Source organism: Pezoporus flaviventris, unplaced genomic scaffold (assembly GCF_033815535.1).
Source record: "Pezoporus flaviventris isolate CSIRO_AGI_PZ_B2104156 unplaced genomic scaffold, CSIRO_AGI_Pfla_v1 ptg000081l, whole genome shotgun sequence".
NCBI lineage: Eukaryota > Metazoa > Chordata > Aves > Psittaciformes > Psittacidae > Pezoporus > Pezoporus flaviventris.
In genome coordinates this window covers 3,630,615-3,648,900 of record NW_026892629.1, presented here as the reverse complement: position 1 = coordinate 3,648,900, position 18,286 = coordinate 3,630,615, and the positions used below count along the sequence as shown (strand labels likewise).

Genomic DNA, 18,286 nt, shown 5'->3' with positions numbered 1-18,286 from the left:
GGAAGGGAAATTTTCCTATGGGAAATCCATGTTGTTATGGTATTTCTTGTGCTGTTCTCTGAAGCACAGGATAACAGCCATGTCACTGACAGGATGAAGAAACAGGTAAACCAGGTAGGTGTGTTTGGTAGAGCAATTCCTCCACTGATACTTTATAACTTTAGTCAGGAGACTTATGAACTTAGGGACTGAAACCCCAGTCACTGTTAAATGTTGTTCAGCTGTTGTTACCAGAAATTTTAGCTAGATAATATCAGCAAGCAGTCTTATACAATAAAATTTAAGAAGAAACTTCCATCACAAATGTAGCGGTTTTACAAATGGATGTAACATTTTACTGTCCAGAAAAGTTGTAGTTAAATATCTGAATATTAAATTGAAGAATATATACACTAGATGATATTCTGGGGGGGGGAAACCTTTGCATTTTATTAGACATGCATAAACCCCAAAGATTTATGCAGGTGTCATGGTTTAACCCCAGCCGTTAACTAATTAACACATAGCTGCTCGGTTACTCCTCCCTACCCTGGTGGGATGGGGAGGAGAATTGGAAAAAGGTAAAACCTGCAGGTTGAGATATGAATAGTTTAATAATTGAAATGAAGTAAAATATTATAGTAATAGAAATGATGATTATAATAATAGGAAAAAGAGATAAGGAGGTGTAAAATTCAGGGAACGCAAGTGATGCCCATTACAATTGCTCACCACCTGCTAACCTATGCCTAGCTAGCTCATCCCCAACCAGTAATCAGTAGCTCCCAGCAAACTCCCCCCAGTTTATAGGTGAGCATGACGTGCTGTGGTGTGGAATGCACCTCTGGCTAGTTTGGGTCAGGTGTCCTGTCTCTTCTCCCTCACAGCTTCTTTTGCTCCTCCTCACTGGCAGAGCATGAGACTTGAAAAGTCTTTCCTCAGGGTTAAGCTACTTAGCAACAACTAAACCATCTCTGTGTTATCAGCATTACTGTCAGACTAAGCCAAAGCACAGCACTGCACCAGCTACTAGGAAGAAAAGTAGTTCTATTCCAGCTGAAACCAGGACAGCTGGATATAGTTCAGTATGGGTGAGATTTCCAAACAATACAAAAAGACTACCCACTTTCCAGCTAGGAGTCTATTTGCGCTATCAGAATTGACACTACCATAATAAGCTTTGAGAAGTTAACAACCAGAGTATCTAACTTGCTTTTAAATATATATATATAAAATGTAAAAGAGTCAGTAATTTTGACAGTCTCTTCTAGATTGGGTTCATAAGATCTTTTAACCATTCTGAGAGGTGCTCCCACGATGGGTCAGGTTTAATCTTCATTCCCGTTTCACACTTCCTCATTGACACAGCATTACTCAGAACACAGCGTTTGTTTGTACTGAATTTTTCAGTGTGACACAGAGGATAAGATTAGCAATTAATTGCATAAAGACAAAAAAAAGAAAAAAGGATGTGATTTTCAGTGAGTCAGTTTGAGACAGAGGAACCTGAATTCATTGCCACAGTCACTCCTTGTTACCTGACTCATCTTCAGAATTCATATCTGATTTTCCTTGGACATAGGTAGGATTTTTAACAATGTTTTCCTACAAAAATAAAAGGTGCAATAACTAGGCCAAAATCCCTAACTCATTAGTTTTATATTTGACATTCATGGCCACCTTCATTGGCCAGGTACATATGGCACAGCTTTAATCAGGACTTGTCTTCAGGCACTCCTGAAGTCTCGACAGCACATGCAGCCTTCTGTGTACCTCAAAATGGGAGCTTGGGGTTTAAGACAGGCAAGCTCCATCTTAGTTATTACCCTGCCCTGAGTCCCAGAGTTACCGGCCTTTTAATGCTCTAGGGCAGCATTTTTTACTCATTCCCACGAGGTGGAGTAGTTGTACTATGAGGGCCCGATGCATCTTTCTAAAAGTAAGCAAATTCTAGTAAGAGTACTATTGAAAGAGAAGGAACCAACCAACAACAAGGTAAAAAGGGTTATCCAGTTTAATGCTCACTGTCGTGAAAGAGTGCAGTAATAGTAGCCCTTGATCAAACATTATTGACAAAATAAAATAATGCAGAAGCACATGAGAGTACAAGTGCACAGCAAGACTCTTAAATATAAATTTGACAGGAATGGATCTACTCATTAATATCAGAAACTAGTCCCATTGTAGCTAGGTGTGTTTTGTATATCACATATCTAGAGCCGTGATAACTTGAAACAGGATTTCAAAGTAAAAATCTAAACAAAACACCATTACTTTACTTTCTCTCTTGGAAAAAAAATTAAACCATTTTAGTATGCTGACGACTTGAAAGTGTTTTAAATAAGGCAAGCTTTTGGATAGCTTTTATATTCATCTAAGTAAGTTCTCCAAAGTATTTTTCTGGGGACTGTTGTAACACAATAGGTAACTACAGTCTAATAATGAGCTAGAACTCATATGGCAATTCATTATACAGAAGTTCAGTGAAGAAGGATTGTATATGGAAAATATACTGCAGAAAAAAATTATCTCCACATTTTAGACTTGACTTAAATAAGGTATCTGTTCTACTTGAGTCCTCTTAGGATCTTTTTTTATCTCTAATATCCATCTGCATGTAAACGGAGGGGGGGGGGGGGTGTGTGTTTAATCCCAAATGAAAAAAAAAACACAACAAACCAACCCCAACCTATCCTGTACTAAAAGCAAAACAAGATATAAGACAGTTGGGAAATACACTGGTCACCAGTCTGCTTGCTGTGGGTGCCACATGTTTCTCAACCTTCAGTAACTGCTACTTCTGCCTCATGTTATTCACTGCTTCTCAGGATTCGCTTGCCACTGAAATGAAGAGCGCCAGCTTTACTTCTCCATTTGACTCCATGACGGTACCTTTCACTATTTCTCCATGCATTACTTCATTGTTTTATTAACACTGTTCAGTGAACTGTGGGGACTGCTTCACTGCCGCTTCCTTTTTCCCCTAATTACTTTCTTTATAATTGCTAATACAGCATTGTTTGTAGAATGTGTGCAGTCCACCAGTGAGCTTTTCTGTTCCTCATTTCCACTGCGAGACACACCTGGCTTCTTGATTTGCCAGTCATCTGACTGACATTTACCTTGACATCTGACAAGACTGAAATAAAGTGCAGCTGAAGAGTTCAGTCTTGAGCATCTCAGGTAATTATTAAGCAGCCAGGTTTAAACCCAAGACACCTTAAAGCCAGTACTAAAAAAAACCCAAACCTGGCATATTTTAATATAGGCTGGTGATCCATGCTTAGTTCACAGTCTGTGAAGGATGTGAATAAAACCTGGAAGTCATTTAAGTATGCCCTATTTTATTTTTTTTTTTACTGACATTTCAACATCAACCTAATTATTGACCAGTATTTATCAGTAAATAATCAGTGTATGCTTGCTATGATTCCCACCGTCACTGTGTGTTTGGCACTCTCCCCCGCTCCTTGTCCTTTCTTATAGTCCTCCTGCTGGGATGAAATAAAACTGCAGTATTGGCTGATGCCGGGGAGCTGCTTTAAGCATCAACACCAACCCTCTACTAACATATACTAGCCTAGGTTTGGATTTACTGTCAGAATATTTCCTTTTACCATGTAATATGTGGAAGTGTGCCACAGAAAAGTGTGTGTTAGTTATTTTCCAATTCTTTCCTGTTGTTCCAGTACCATACCTAGTCCCTGTCTTAAAATTTTAGCCAGCCCAAATGCTATTGAAAGCATTTATACACACAGTATTATTATTAATGTAGTTGTTAAATTTTAGACGACCTGTAAAGCTTAAAATATTTAGAAACTTTACCCAGAATTATAAGAATATGATTTTTTTTGTTTGATGATCACTGGAAGACTATCACACATTCATAACTTTGTTTGGTTCTTTGGTACTGCTGAATTTTTCCTGTGTTTTTTTTTTTTTTCCCTCTATTGCGCATTGATGTTGTAATGCATGGTGTTCTCTGTCAAATCAGAGCATTCGCTGTGGAAAACTAATTTTTAGATGTGCTCTATATTGTTGTGAAGATTTTTTGTGATGTGTAAAAGCAGAAAGCCTAACACTAACAATACTGAAAAACTGAGTAAGGGGGAAAGAAATTTCACTGCCTGATGAGTCACTCATGACATTTTCAAAATGTTTCACAGAAAGAGCTCTTTGTCAGCAAGGCACTGCACCTTGTGCTTTGCAGGTCCCTGCTGAGTCAGGGCTCAAATAAGACTGTTGCCAATCCAAAATTATATCAGCCACAGTGCTTAAAGACAGAGCTTGCAGCTATCAAAGTTTGGTTTTTTTTTCCCAGCGGTATTGTCTTGAGATTGTGTTGTGTTTGATCCTTTGAATAGTTCCTTCACAATACTCTCAGTGGGAGGCAAAATTAGACATGAGTAGGAGCTGTAATTACCATGGTCTTGCATCGCCCCAGGCACCCCTATACAAAAGCTTTAGGGCCAGAGATTAAAAGACCTGGTGAAATTAAAGCGGGAAAATTACACTGGGCAGAAGGTATTTTACCTTCCATTGTTGCACCACTTTAAGATTAATAGAAGGGGAACAGACAGGGAGGGGTTTCTTTCTTTACCCCCTAGGTAATGTGTCTACGTTAGGCAGCTTATGGGAGTTTAACAGTTGTTAACTTCTACCTATCAGTTATTCGGCTTCCCTTATTGTTTGTGAGGTCTTTCAACAGCACCAGGGGAAACAGCGCATTAAACAAAGAGGATGGTTGTAAAACAATATAATGAAGTAAAATGGAGGACCCGTTGACAGGTGCAGGATCTGAAACTACTTTTAACTCATTTCTAAGGTGACTAGATTTCAAGTCGACAGCAAAGCATCGCTTTAAAACTTAAGTCTTGCTTCATGTCTGTAAGAGGGAATCCTACTGTATAAAATGCATTTATGTGATCTAAGAGTACGCTGAGCTGCCTGGAAATCACTTAAGACTCTTGTAAATGTCCACTGGTGGCATGAAAGCAGCCTCGTTCATATATTACTTTTATTTCCTTTTACAGCCAGCTTAATGAGCTCTGCTTTTATACCAAGTTCCTGTCATACTGGTTTATAACTTTAGCTGACTTTTGCTGTGGTTTAATTTGATGAGACGTCAACACACCAGAAAATTGCAGAGCCAGTGTCTAGACAAGGTGGAATATTCTCAGTCCTGAGCAGCTGAAAGACTTCCAGCACATGCACAGCTGAGAAAGATACCAAATATGAAATTTGCATGGTCGCTATTTTGCAGGATTCCTGTGCTGCTGACACAGAACCAGCCATTTTGGAAGGTGGCAAGCAATTTGGTCTTTCAAGGAACAGCCACATTGCAGTTGCATTTGATGACACCAAAGTGAAAAACAGGTATATCGTTTATTTCAGCAATGAGTTTTGATTGAATAATATAAAAATAAAATGCCCCTCCTGATATTCTCAAAAGCATCTCCCAAAATCATGGGCATAATCTGAAAAAGAACACATCCCCTAATTAATTTCATTAAAAACTGCTTAATTAAAGTGTAAAATCTAGGCAATGAAGTGCCCACCTAAGTAGCTCTCACAAAAACAGTTTACCTCTTTATAAAGGTTCAGGTACACACAAATCCCAGACTGATTTGCAGAAAAACAAACAGAAGAATGGAACCAGGTCATGCAACTGAGCTCATAGTTGCTTTTTCAGAACATTTCTTGGTTCAGTAACTTGCTAATTTCTTGTAACAAGCAAATCTTTATTCCCTTTTCCTCTGCTAATTAGGTTGTGTTTGCACAGTAAACAGGCAACATGACTTTGCTGTCACAGAATATAGCAATATATGCATATATGTGCTGATATGTAAAGAAATTCCAAGAGCTGCTTATAAAAATACTGCTGTGTCAAGGATTTGTGAAGCTATAACTTACTAATTGTTTATTTTTGCTCTGAAGACACGTGGTCATTAACAAATGTGCCACGCCATTCCACTAAAGCGTTTTTGCTGCCTTATAGTTTACAAGTCCATCAGCCTCACATTTATTTTTACCTATAAGGGTGCTGTACTGCATATTTTCACATATGCTATTTTTAGACAACTAGGAATATAATTAAAGTACATATGTAATCCTAGAGTCCTTGATTATCTTCTTTTCAAATAAGAATACTGGCCTGATCATTTTCATGCAATGATTTTTCACATTTCTGTTATCAACTGCTTTCAGACACTAATTTCACAGCTCGGCTTGGGCTAGATTAGTGGTGTGCAGCCAGTACAAACTTAGCATCTAGATAATTAAAATAATTTCTTAACAGGTTCTTTGCTGTAGGCAAATTTTCATTATTACCCTTCTGTCCAAGGGGTCAACAGACTTCCTCAGACACAGCCCCATTTTCTGTTGGAAGAAATCAGAATAAGTGTTTTATATGTTGATCGTAAACTCTTCTCTCTGCATCTTTAAAAGTTCTGCAACATGTCTTCAGGCAATACAACTCATTAGAAACTCGGCATTTGCCAGCTGTCACTGTACCTCACTCATCTTTGTGAGCATTATGTGTGTGGATGATGGATAATGCCACTGGAATTTTAGAAGCGCTGGGATTTTCTAGCAACTACAGCTGCAGCTGAGAATTGTATCTTGAAATTCTATGCCAAGTTTGCACTTTTGTACGTCCACAGCAAAGGGACTAATGAACATTCACATCAGGGATCAGATATGTGTGAAATGCAGTTCATGTATAACCAAATTATTTTTTTTAAACTTTGATGGACAAGCAAAATGGGCCACTAAATGTAAACTTTAGAGGAAAAGTGTACAGCAGATAGCTGTACAAAGTGTAAAGCAGATAAATTTGGCTACTCTCTGCCTCTGAATATCTTTTCCTTTGTTGCTGTTTGATTTCCAGACTTACAATTGAATTTGAAGTCCGAACAACAGCTGATTCTGGCTTGCTGTTTTACATGGCCCGCATCAACCATGCTGATTTTGCTACAGTTCAGATAAAGAATGGACTGCCTTACTTCAGCTATGATCTGGGGAGTGGAGACACCAACACAATGATTTCCAACAAAATAAATGATGGGCAGTGGCACAAGGTATAATAATCTCTAATGCTAAATTATTCTTTGTCATGCTAAAGGCAAGCTTTGTTTTGCCTTAAGATATTTGCAAAGTGTAGTCTGTTCATATACATAAAGCTAAACTTTGCAACTACGATTTTATGTAGTCTGAAAAATTTGGGTTTTCAGAGTCACTGTTAAGTACACATTACATATTCCATAAACAGAAAAGTTAGTGCTGATATTTGAAATTTGTCCTTCATGAAACATGCATTTCTGGATATATTTAGAGTATGTTCCATGCATGGCAAGGAACTGCAGAAAATTTTCCTTCCTGCCTAACAGGGCTCAGGTGAGTATCAGCTCATGATGATAGAATACACCATTAAAACCAGTTGTTTCTATGTTAATATCATCGATGAGCCATAATACTAAGAATAAAAAAAAGTAGTCACATTTAAGTAAATCTTCCCTGCATCATTAATTCCATTCATTACAGAATAAATATGATATTCCTGGATGTATTTGGCAGCCCCTTCTGTGACTTTATGAGAAGGAGCATTTGTATGCAATGCCTGTGGTATTTGAATGGTAAGGGAAGGAATAATATCACAACCATGAAGTTCAGTAGTTACTGGGCCAAGAACAGACACAGTATATTCATTAGGTAACAAGCTCGAAGGCAGTAATAAAGACAGAGAAGAAAAGAATACACGGAACTCTGTATTCAAGTTATATACTATAAGAGACATTACATTTTGGACAGGTATTTGGAAAGTCACTAGCCACATCACCATCAATGGGAAAATGAGAAAAAAATCTCATTGTCTTTTCTGCTCTGAAACCCCTTTGCAGTCATCCCTAGTCCCTCTTTGTTTCATTCCCACCCTGTTCTGCAGGAATTTTATTTTTGCTGGATATTTATTCATGAGCCTTTTGATGATAGCAAATGCTCTATACCAAGGTATTTCAGGAGGGGAAAAAATAAAGTTGTAGTCATTATTTGTCTGGTTTATATAATGCCTAGGAGCACTGGCAATAGACCAGGGCCCCTTTCTGCTAGACTCTGTATAAATACAGAAAAGATGTATTTTGCTCTTTTAGCTGTTTTCTCTATATTCTGAGAGAACTAACTGGAGCATATATTTCTTGTTGGAATACTGTTCTCTTTGGCCATGCAGCTTGACACTCAGTGAGAAAGGGACCCTTGTTGTAGATCTCATTTTTGTAGGAGAGAATGGAGACAAAATCCAAAGTCACAGCTCCCAAAAAAACACAAGGAAGTCCATTTTGGGAGAATGGAAAAAGGCAACTATTTTAAGAGAAGACCACAGTCTTTGTTTTAAGAAAGTAGGAGCTTCTCCTTAAGAGAATCCTTTTAGTGACAGTCTTTCCTCCATTTAAAATGGCTTAGGTTAAAAATTTTTCCCTCAGGCCTACAGAAGCCATATCATGATACTGCTATCTCTTTAGATCTTCGATAAGAGTATTTCCCAGTTCCTGTCACACTCTCCAAATCCTCCTTCTGCCCAATGTTTAATTGTCCATCTCAAACATACAGTTATCTGTAAACACCCGAGTTCGGTCCCCCACCTTCAGGCCACCCCTTATTAGTGCTCAGTCGTCCCAGATGCTTGACAGATGTTCTCCCTCTCCGAAGTAGAAACAGCCATATCAAAGAAAAGCCAAAGAAAAATGCTGTTTGTCTCTCTTCGCTATTCTGGTTGGCTAACTACTTGCTGTTTAGAAATCTGGTAACATACATGTTGCATTTTACATTTATTCCTTTTTTATACTGAACATTCTTACACTGATTTGCAGAGATTTCAGCATAAACTTTTGGAAAGACATTGGACTGCAGTTGTTGGGGTAGAATTTCCTTAACTCTTCAGCAACTGCACTTTACCTATGCAATTCACAGCCCATTTGTCTGAACATAAGTCATAATACCAACAGAACATAGCTGGTATTATATTTACTCTAGCATGTACTATGATCTGAGGGACATCCAAACTAGTGGAATCATAAACTCAATATTGTCTGCAAACATGTGCTGCAATAAAGATTTGCAACTGGTGCCATTAATATTCAGTATTTACTATTCCCAGTACTTAAAATTGCTGTCTGGTTCCAGGAAAACCAGTACTGTGCCATGCCTATGATAGTAACATTGAAGCTTTTTAAAGGAACCCCAAGTCTTTTCTGTAGTTCTAATAAATTATAGAATCATAGGACAATAGAACAGTTAGGGTTGGAAAGGACCTTAAGATCATAAAGTTCCAACCCCCCTGTCTTAAATAAGACACTAAACCACGTCACCCAAGGCTCTGTCCAACCTGGCCTTGAACACTGCCAGGGATGGAGCATTCACAACTTCCCCAGGCACCCAATTCCAGTGCCTCACCACCCTTACAGTAAATAACTTCTTCCTTATATTCAATCTAAACTTCCCTTGTTTAAGTTTTAACCTGTTACCCCTTGTCCTGTCACTACAGTTCTAGTGAATAGTCCATCCCCAGCATCCCTATAGCCCCCCTTCAGATACTGGAAGGATGCTATGAGATCTGTTTATAATCATGATGCCTCCTGACCCAGAGCTCTGTTCCATGAACATCAACCATAGTTGCTGCCATAGTATTTCTGTAACAACTCCTACAACTTTCTCCTATGTTATATATTTTGCACTGTAAGGCTAGTTACAATCTGGAAATGCCTTATTTTAAGAAAACTGTCTATAATTGTACTGCATTTGTGTGTATTTGTAGATAAAAGTAGTTCGAATGAAGCAAGAAGGAAGCCTTATAGTAGATGAAGTTTCAAACAGGACTGTTAGCCCCAAGAAGGCTGATATATTGGATGTTGTAGGAATGCTGTATGTTGGAGGATTGCCCATTAACTACACAACTAGAAGAATCGGTCCGGTAAGCAAGTTTGTTAAAGTTTTCTCACACTGCTTAAGTATGTCTTGGTTTGTACCTATGTCTTCCCAGTTTTGTTTTGTTTTGCTTTGCTTTTCCCTCAGACTGCTCAAGAATACAGTTAAAATGGACCTTACTTGAGGTACACTACCTTCTTTCAGTGGAAGGATCTGACTCAAAATCTAGTTAATGCAAAGAACTAGAAATAGTAGACTTAGTTACTGTTATGGAAAAGTAGAAAGATCCACACACTTCTATCCACTTGTATCACAGCTAGAGTATAAGGTCCTGAATACTACTTCCCCTTTCTCTTGGCTGTAATTTATCAAGCAATAAATGCTAAAAAGCAGTGAAAGCACCTCCTAAGAGAAACCACAAAAGCTAAAATCACCCTGGACAAAGTCCCCAGTAGTACTGCTGCTTACTGTAGTAATTGGTTTTGTGTTGTTATTAATAAACTAGGAGAGAATGTATTTTGAAGTAAGGCCATGAAAACTCTGTTGTCTGTTTCCAAATCAAATGCGCATATATCAGTTTACCACTGTTTTAGTCTAAATGCCCAGCTTCCATTCTGACACAGAAATTACCCTGGCAAACAGAGAGCCTGGAGAGGTGAATATAATTTTGGCATAAAATTTGTAGAACCAACTAGGAACACTGTATTTCCTCACCCAGGCCATTTACTGCATCTCTCTGCACAACTCCATGTCAGTCATCTCGCTTTCCTGCTGCCCTCCCACACCCCAAGATATGCCAGTATCAGAATCAGAGAAAAACCTCTTCCCCACATTATTTTTCTCTCTGTGTAGAGGGGTCTTTCAAAGCAGAAGCCAAAACTTGAGTGAGTTTAATTATAGCAAACACCAGATTAGGCATATAGTGTAGCATGATTTGAAAAAAAAAAAAACAAAAAACAAACCTGGAGTGTCAGTAGCAGCTATGTCTAGGCTCATTCCAAGTGGTTATACAGAATTGGTAAAGAGGACTGCAAAACATGGTAAGGAAACAAACCAGACTCTCAAAGAATTTACATATGAGTAAATACCACTGTAGTAAGATGGAATGGCAAATACTAGTCTATAGACAGGTAAGAGTTCATCAGTTTAGGCAGAGAAAATAAATACAGAAAAGGAATTCCTAGATCCTGCTTAAATAAGTCCCTATAATAACTTGTGAATATGGAATGAAGGGGAAGAGTAGCCACTCTAAATCTGAGAATCTTAGTTCATAAAGAAAACTGACCTCTAAGATCGTATTTCTCAGCAAATTATGGATTTTGCAGAAAGCCCAAATTCAGGCAAATCTAGTGATCATTTGGATTTACCAAACCAGATCTGAGCCACTGAAAACCAGAAAGCAATTAACTACCCCCAAAATGTAATTCCTAATATTATCAAATTATGCTCTTTGAAATACATCTGCAATTTACAAGTCCTAATCTAAGGAGAAAGGTAATACTAAATCCTTACCTGTTTCTCCTTGTCAGAAGTAATGGAGGGAACCCATGCAGATAAATGGCTCAGTCTGGCAATAACGGTCGTGTCAGATCCTGACAGTCTTATGTGCTTTGAGATTTAAATGTGATTTCAAATGTCATTCACAGAAAGTAAAAAACAGTGCTTGCCTGTTTTTTACAGGGGTGGGTGGGAAGCCCTAGTAAAATTACCAGCAGCCAGGGAACTACATCCAGTGTTTTCATCTACTCACAAACCCCATAACCTAGTCAATTAAAAAGGTAAAGGATAGGCCATTAAGTTCCTGCATTGCTGATGTAGTTTGCTATGTTTCATTATGCCATAATTTTTTGTGTCCCCTACATTAAGCCAAGTAGATGTGACTCAGATCACATCCCTGAAAAGCAATGTAATTCATCCTCAGGATGACTGAGATTTGATTCCAATTACAATCAGATATTAAGGATTAGCCATGTAAAATTCAAGTTTTATTCAGCCCCATAAATCCAGCAGAGAAGCAGAGGAAAGTTACGTTTTGATGACATGGTTTAGGCTTTTATTCTGAGCAGTGCAGCTTGCTTTGCACAGTTACACATTCTGTTTGAAATATTGACTGCAGGTCACCTATAGCATCGACGGCTGCATCAGAAATTTTAAAATGACAGAAGCACCTGTTGACCTGGATAATCCAACTTCCAGCTTCAGTGTTGGAAAATGCTTTGTCACTGCACAGAAAGGAACATACTTTGATGGAACAGGCTTTGCCAAAACAGGTAATGGACAGCAATTCTGCTGACAGGCAAAGAACAAAGAGGAGATGCTGCTTTCAAAGACTTTCAGTGCTACTTAACTCTTGTTAACTGAAGGCAGAGACCAATACTTGAAACTCTCATTGGTAATTTTTATTTATCCTGTCTAGAGACAGACTATATGACTTTCTAGCAAGGTCTCACACTAAGCAAAGCCACCATAACAGTTACTTACGTCATTTCACATGAAATGGAGTGCATTAATAATGCTGAGTTAGTTACCTTGCATTGCTGGCAACACACTTTGTGTGATGATTAGGAATAATGGATTAAATTATTTTTTTCATGTTACTATGCTTCCTCCTTTTCTCTCCAAGTTGGTGCATACAAAGTGGGAACAGACCTCCTCATGGAATTTGAATTCCGTACAACACGACTGAATGGTGTTCTCCTAGGAGTCAGCAGCCAGAAAATGGATGGGCTTGGCATCGAATTAGTTGATGGAAAAGTGAGTAGCAAAGCAGTTTTGGTTCTTCATAGAGACTGGTTTTAGAAAGCACAGGTAGTTTAAATGCAAGCTTACTAACCTGATTTCAAGTCATCTCAAGTCAATATCAGGGCTCTCCTTTATGCAGCACTTGCCACTTACCAAGGACTCCTTAAACTTTTATAAAGACATTTTAAAAGATTCTGTAACACTTGATTTTCCTAAAACTGCAACATCATTGCTTAAATTAGCGAGAATATGAAAAGTTTGGGGGAAAAGCTTTGTCATTAATAATACTAGTTTCTTGTGTATATCTTTCATTTCACAATCTGGAAACCCAGTCAGTAATCTATCACTATAAAGAGCTTAGGGTGGGGAAGTCCCAAAGAGACAGCCACCACCTAGAGCCTGGTATTAAATCAGAGCTTTAATGTGTGCAGTCAGAGCATCTTGACTTTTCAGTAAAACAAACAAACAAACAAACAAAACAGGGGAAAAAAAAACACAAAAAACCCTGTAGAACTGTTCTGAGAACTACCCAACTTCCATGTCATGCTTTCAGGTGATGTTTCACGTTGACAATGGTGCAGGCCGATTCTCTGCTATCTATGAGCCTGATGCACCAGGCAGCTTATGTGATGGACAGTGGCACAAGGTTCTTGCAAACAAGATCAAACACCGTTTAGAGCTGACTGTGGATGACAGACAAGTGGCTAGTAACAGCCCAAGCAGGGCTTCAACCTCAGCAGACACCAATGACCCTGTCTTTGTTGGAGGATATCCTGGTAAGTGTTTAACACACAAAGGATGCTTTACCTTAGGCTTTAGCAACACTGCCTTGGTAATGTTTTAAATGCAATTAGGACTGGTATGCTAAAGATTATGGGTAAAACTGCCCAAGTCTGTATTGGTTGGCATGGATGCCCATTTCTGCATCCAGCTGCATTTTGGATCAAGAAATTTTGCAGCACCAAAAGACTCTCACAGTTACCCCTGGCTGGTTTCAAATGCAGGAACTGTCACAGAGGAGCAGGCAGACTTTCTGGCCTCTGCTGCATGCACACACAGCCTCTCTCTTAAAACTTTCTGTTTAGTTACAGCATAATAGTTATGTTTCAATAGTAACAGCATTTGGCAAATATAAATTTAATTTATGAATGGCAAATTTAAATTTAACTAAATAATGCATATATGCCTTTGGGGGACCAGATCACTATGTGTGTAAAACAGGCTGTAAAACCTGAGGAACTGAGGAATGTGAACAAGAGCTTGCACAAAGAGGTGAGAGGACACCATCTCTTCCCAACTGATCTCTCTGCTTGTGGTCTGGTGTTTTTTAAAGGGGAAAAAAAAAATCCAAATCTGCTAGTTGGTATTTTGGAAGCCCTCAAAAGAACTTGCTTCATGCATGCGGAGGTAACTGAACAGGATCCATCCAGAACTGGGCTGAGTTCTGTAACTAACTTCATATTCCACTAAGCTGATGATGGATGTTTGTATTTATCTGTCCATAGACAATCAATAAGCTTATCTATTAGCAGTTTACTTTCTGAAAACACAGTTGTTTGCAAAGTGCCAATTTTGTTGCATTTAGAATGAAGTTTACCTCTTGTTTGCAAACAAAAAAGCTGAGTATGCTTGCAGTTATGAGTCTGCTCTATTGAATACTCAGGTCAATGGCAAGAGGCCTCTTGAGTTAATTCCTAAATGATTTTCTGGGAAATGTTTTTAGTCCCATTCTAATTTTTGGTGCAGTTTATCAAAAAAGCCTTCTCTCAAGCTTCAGAACATTTTCAAAAATGTCCTTGATACTGAGATATGAAAGTTGTACTTCAGTCACAGTGGCTATTGATAAGTACTTACAACTTTGCGCCAGAAGGAAAACACCTTTCTGGCAGCCTTTTCTTAAGAGGTTTCTAACACAGGAGTTCACACTAAAGAAACACTGGAGTTACTGCCTTGCTCTGGACTGTACGTTAAGAGGAACATAGTAAGAGAAGCAAATGGAAGTAAAACTGCAATCTGTATAAAACAAGCCTACACTTAGATCATGTTGAAGTGATATTCCTAACTTCAGCCACATATATCCAAGGTTTGTTTTAACATTCCCTAATACCCATGCAGCCTCATCACAAATTTAAAAAACAGCATCACAGCATTGTGTTAAATTAGTAAGCATTTGTATTTGCCAGCCCTCTTGAGGCTTCTCCTGGCTGCATAGGTAGCACAAAACAGTTGTAAATCAGCTAGAATTACGTAGTAGAGAATATCCAGCAGAAAAAAAATTTGCCACCAGAACATGGGAATGGATATAAATTCCTGGCTACCCATAAAAGCCATTACTCATCTCCTACTATCACTCTTCCTTGTGCAAGGAGTGACAGATGGATTCAGTTATCTCATTCCTCTGTGAAACAGCATAATGCTATGACCAGTCAGTCTTCTACAGGTGTTAAATTATTTCTGCAACCGTTTATCAGTCACATAGACTTGTATCAGAGTGCATCCCCATATCTCTTTTTCACTTGGAAGAACACTGAGAAACAAGTTGGGCTATAAATTTCAGTGAGTTGAGAGAAATATTTAAGCTTCCCAGTCAAATCAACCCTCACTAATCCTCTCCTTCTTTAGTGGAAAAGATGTACTCAAATTCCTGGCTTTACTGTAAGCATGGGAAAAAAAAAAAAAAGGAATAAATTTCACAACACTTGAAAACTCTCAAAACTGTTCCTTAAATGATATCTGAATTCCATACTGAGGAACTGGCTTTATCATGGCATTAGGGCTGAGAATTGCATCCATTTTAGCCTTTTCTTTTTTTTTTTTTCTGTTATTCTGTGGATAAGTAGCTTGAGAATGTGGAGATAATCAGACTAGTGTGTATGCACCATTCTTAGGTAGCAAACTGCCATTTGGCCATTTTCCTTAACTTCCTCCATGTGACGTAAGCAAGTTACATGGCTTACAATGGCAGTTTAATGTGTTCAGATTCTGCCACTGTCATGCTAGAATAGAAAAAGGAAAGAAGATTGGATTGTTATCACTAATATAGGCGTTTACCACATTCACTCATAATTTTTGACACTTTTTAATAAAGAAGATATACAAGTAAAACATATTAATATATTGCTGGGGACATCTATTCTCCTGCAGAACTCTCTGAAAACAAACTTAAATATCATCTTAACTTAATTCCTTTTGCCTTTTATTTTTTCCCCTCCTTCAGATGGCGTAACCCAGTTTGGGCTGACCACTAATATCCGTTTTAAAGGATGTATTCGATTTCTGAAGCTCACCAAGGGTACTGCTAAACCTCAAGAGATTAACTTCAGCAAAGCTTTGGAGCTGAAGGGTGTTCAACCGCTGTCATGCCCTGCAAACTAACTGTCATTCAGCTGATAGGGATCTGTTTATATAAGCACCTCAGATTTAAAAAAAAAAAAAAAAAGAAAAAACCTCTCTATATACATTACGTTCATAATAAAATGTCTTTATGCAATTATTTGAGTAGTGTCTGGGATATTCAAATGGCAAAATTCACAAACCAGGCTTCTAGAGGAAGATGAAATCTAAGGAGATGAGGCAGGAGAATCCCAGAGATTATTAGCAGAGCACATATCGCTAATCTCTACTGTCATCTATTTAATTAAGTCCTTAATGTAAAATCAGCTTCCAAACTTAGACTCCACTGCCCCTGCTTGATGCTGTTAATTTGTGAGGAATTCTGAATTGAGAAGCCACCCCAGATCTTCCTTAAATATAATTTAGAGTGCGTAGTACACTAGTACATAGATAAGGAGAAAAACATAGATGAGGAAAGTTGCTTCCCATAGATGGTCTCACTAAAATACCAAATCCTGGCGATTTTCCTCAGTGCTTTGTATTTTTTAGGGGACTATGAAATCATCACTGAAATATGGATTATCTTTTCTGTGGATCATTTCAAATTGTTTAAACTCTACTTTTGCAAAGGTTGTACTTGGACATGCAGAACATCCACTGTGCAAATGTAAAAACCACCACCTACGCAAAAGAAAAAAAAAAGCAGAAAAAAGATTTAGCAGTAAGGTAGCACAATCATGCAATTAAAAGAAAAGGGTTTTTTTATCATTATTTTTTCCCCACAGTGAGCCTTGAATATGCTTTTTCAGAATTTTTGACATTACTAAAAAAGGCTAGCTGCTGCCAGAGAGCACTCCAGCAGGAGTGCTTTGTATTTTACAGAAGGGCTCTTTGGCATATGTTTCTCTAAATTGCCATGGGAAAAAACACCTTTATAGTAGAAAAGTGCATTAACGAGACAGTAATAAATATTATCAACTATATGGGGCATCTACCATTGATCAGATACACCTGAAGAGAAAACACCTAACTCCAGTTAAGCCCTGCAGTAACTGACTTCAGCAGGTATTCTAGATTTCAGTTGCAACTGGCCCTTTAATGTTAATTGTAAGTGGCTGTGCAATGTTATGCACATTCAAAGTGTTAAGAATTAGTAAAGCATACATTTGTCTCTGAAAAACTCTAGTTATGAGACATCTACTGTCTTACTGTGTTCTAGTGCTACTAACAAACATACAGAAAATATTATTGTGTTTCTATTTTATTCTTTTTATGTCCATAGTATTTACCTACTCTAACCCTTATAATATTTCAGGATAGTTTGAACAGCTCAAGAAAAACAGGCCACACCACTTCAAATACAGTTGAATATTCCCAAAATTCTTGAAAACTATGAACAAATGAAGCCCTAAGACTTTTCTGCAAGGAGAAGTATGTTACTGGCATGAATTTCTCACAACACCTCGAACAGGCAAGCCACTTGGCCCATTAGACTCCCTGGGCATTATCTAGTTTAAAGACACATTTCCTAACCTCTAGGTTCTATTCAGCACTTTGGTTTCTTTTTTAATACCAACTTGCTTGCAAAATTGGGGTATGTCGGGGTTTTTCTGGACTCAGAGACACAAAGGAAGTTGGCATGCTGAGAAGTAAACTGAGAGTAAAGCACCATGAGTTAATACCACACTTTGCCCTCAGAGGCAGGAAACTGCCACTGCTCTGCTCAGTGCTGCATCAGCAATGGTCTTTCACATAAAGATGGCTTTGCCTTCAAAAAAAAAATACTGGAGTTTCTGCATTAAAAATAAAGGAAAGAAAAAAAGAGAAGCATTTATTTTCCTTGCTCTGCTGAATTATTTTTCCTTTGCATGGCCTTCCAGGAATGTGTGGGACAGCAAAAACAATGAAACAATGCACATTATTACATTTCTTGAACTTTTGGGTGGAAAGAATCAACCAGCTGCTGTCCTCTGCTAGTGGAAAAAAAATGAGTAGGCTGAAACAACAGCTACTTCAGCAAATAAATAGCCATGCTAAAAGGAAACACAAAAACCTGCCTAATGTGTTTTCATGCATTGGCAAGTGGATGCACCAAGTACTGTTAGTAAAGCTTTCTGCCTTTGAAGATTCAGTAAAGCATCTGGGAATGATCCCAACTCCCTATTTATTACTTTTGCCATGCAACAAATTCATAGATTGGTGGACTCCAGATAAAGACTGAAATTTCCTGAAACTAGTGGTTTGCAAACCTCAAAGCCATACGCAAACTGCTATCCATTAGCTAGCTCACTGTTGACCATGCCAGCAGCAATGT

General features: G+C 38.2%; 1 protein-coding gene across 6 annotated transcripts in view; it reads left to right on the top strand.

Annotated features, from left to right (window-relative positions):
* Nucleotides 1-16,132, top strand: part of LAMA2 (laminin subunit alpha 2) — a 368,512-nt gene extending 352,380 nt beyond the window's left edge. For 4 of the 6 annotated variants that reach the window (XM_061474973.1, XM_061474970.1, XM_061474968.1 and 1 more), the window contains 8 exons: nucleotides 2,808-2,867; nucleotides 5,243-5,355; nucleotides 6,869-7,058; nucleotides 9,788-9,943; nucleotides 12,014-12,167; nucleotides 12,521-12,651; nucleotides 13,193-13,415; nucleotides 15,857-16,132. In XM_061474973.1, the coding sequence (XP_061330957.1) occupies nucleotides 2,808-2,867; nucleotides 5,243-5,355; nucleotides 6,869-7,058; nucleotides 9,788-9,943; nucleotides 12,014-12,167; nucleotides 12,521-12,651; nucleotides 13,193-13,415; nucleotides 15,857-16,014 (1,185 nt within the window). In that variant the 3' untranslated portion in view covers nucleotides 16,015-16,132. The remainder of the gene's footprint in view (nucleotides 1-2,807; nucleotides 2,868-5,242; nucleotides 5,356-6,868; nucleotides 7,059-9,787; nucleotides 9,944-12,013; nucleotides 12,168-12,520; nucleotides 12,652-13,192; nucleotides 13,416-15,856) is intronic. The other 2 variants (XM_061474969.1, XM_061474972.1) reach the window with 1 other exon arrangement.
* The last annotated feature ends 2,154 nt before the right edge of the window (nucleotides 16,133-18,286 follow it).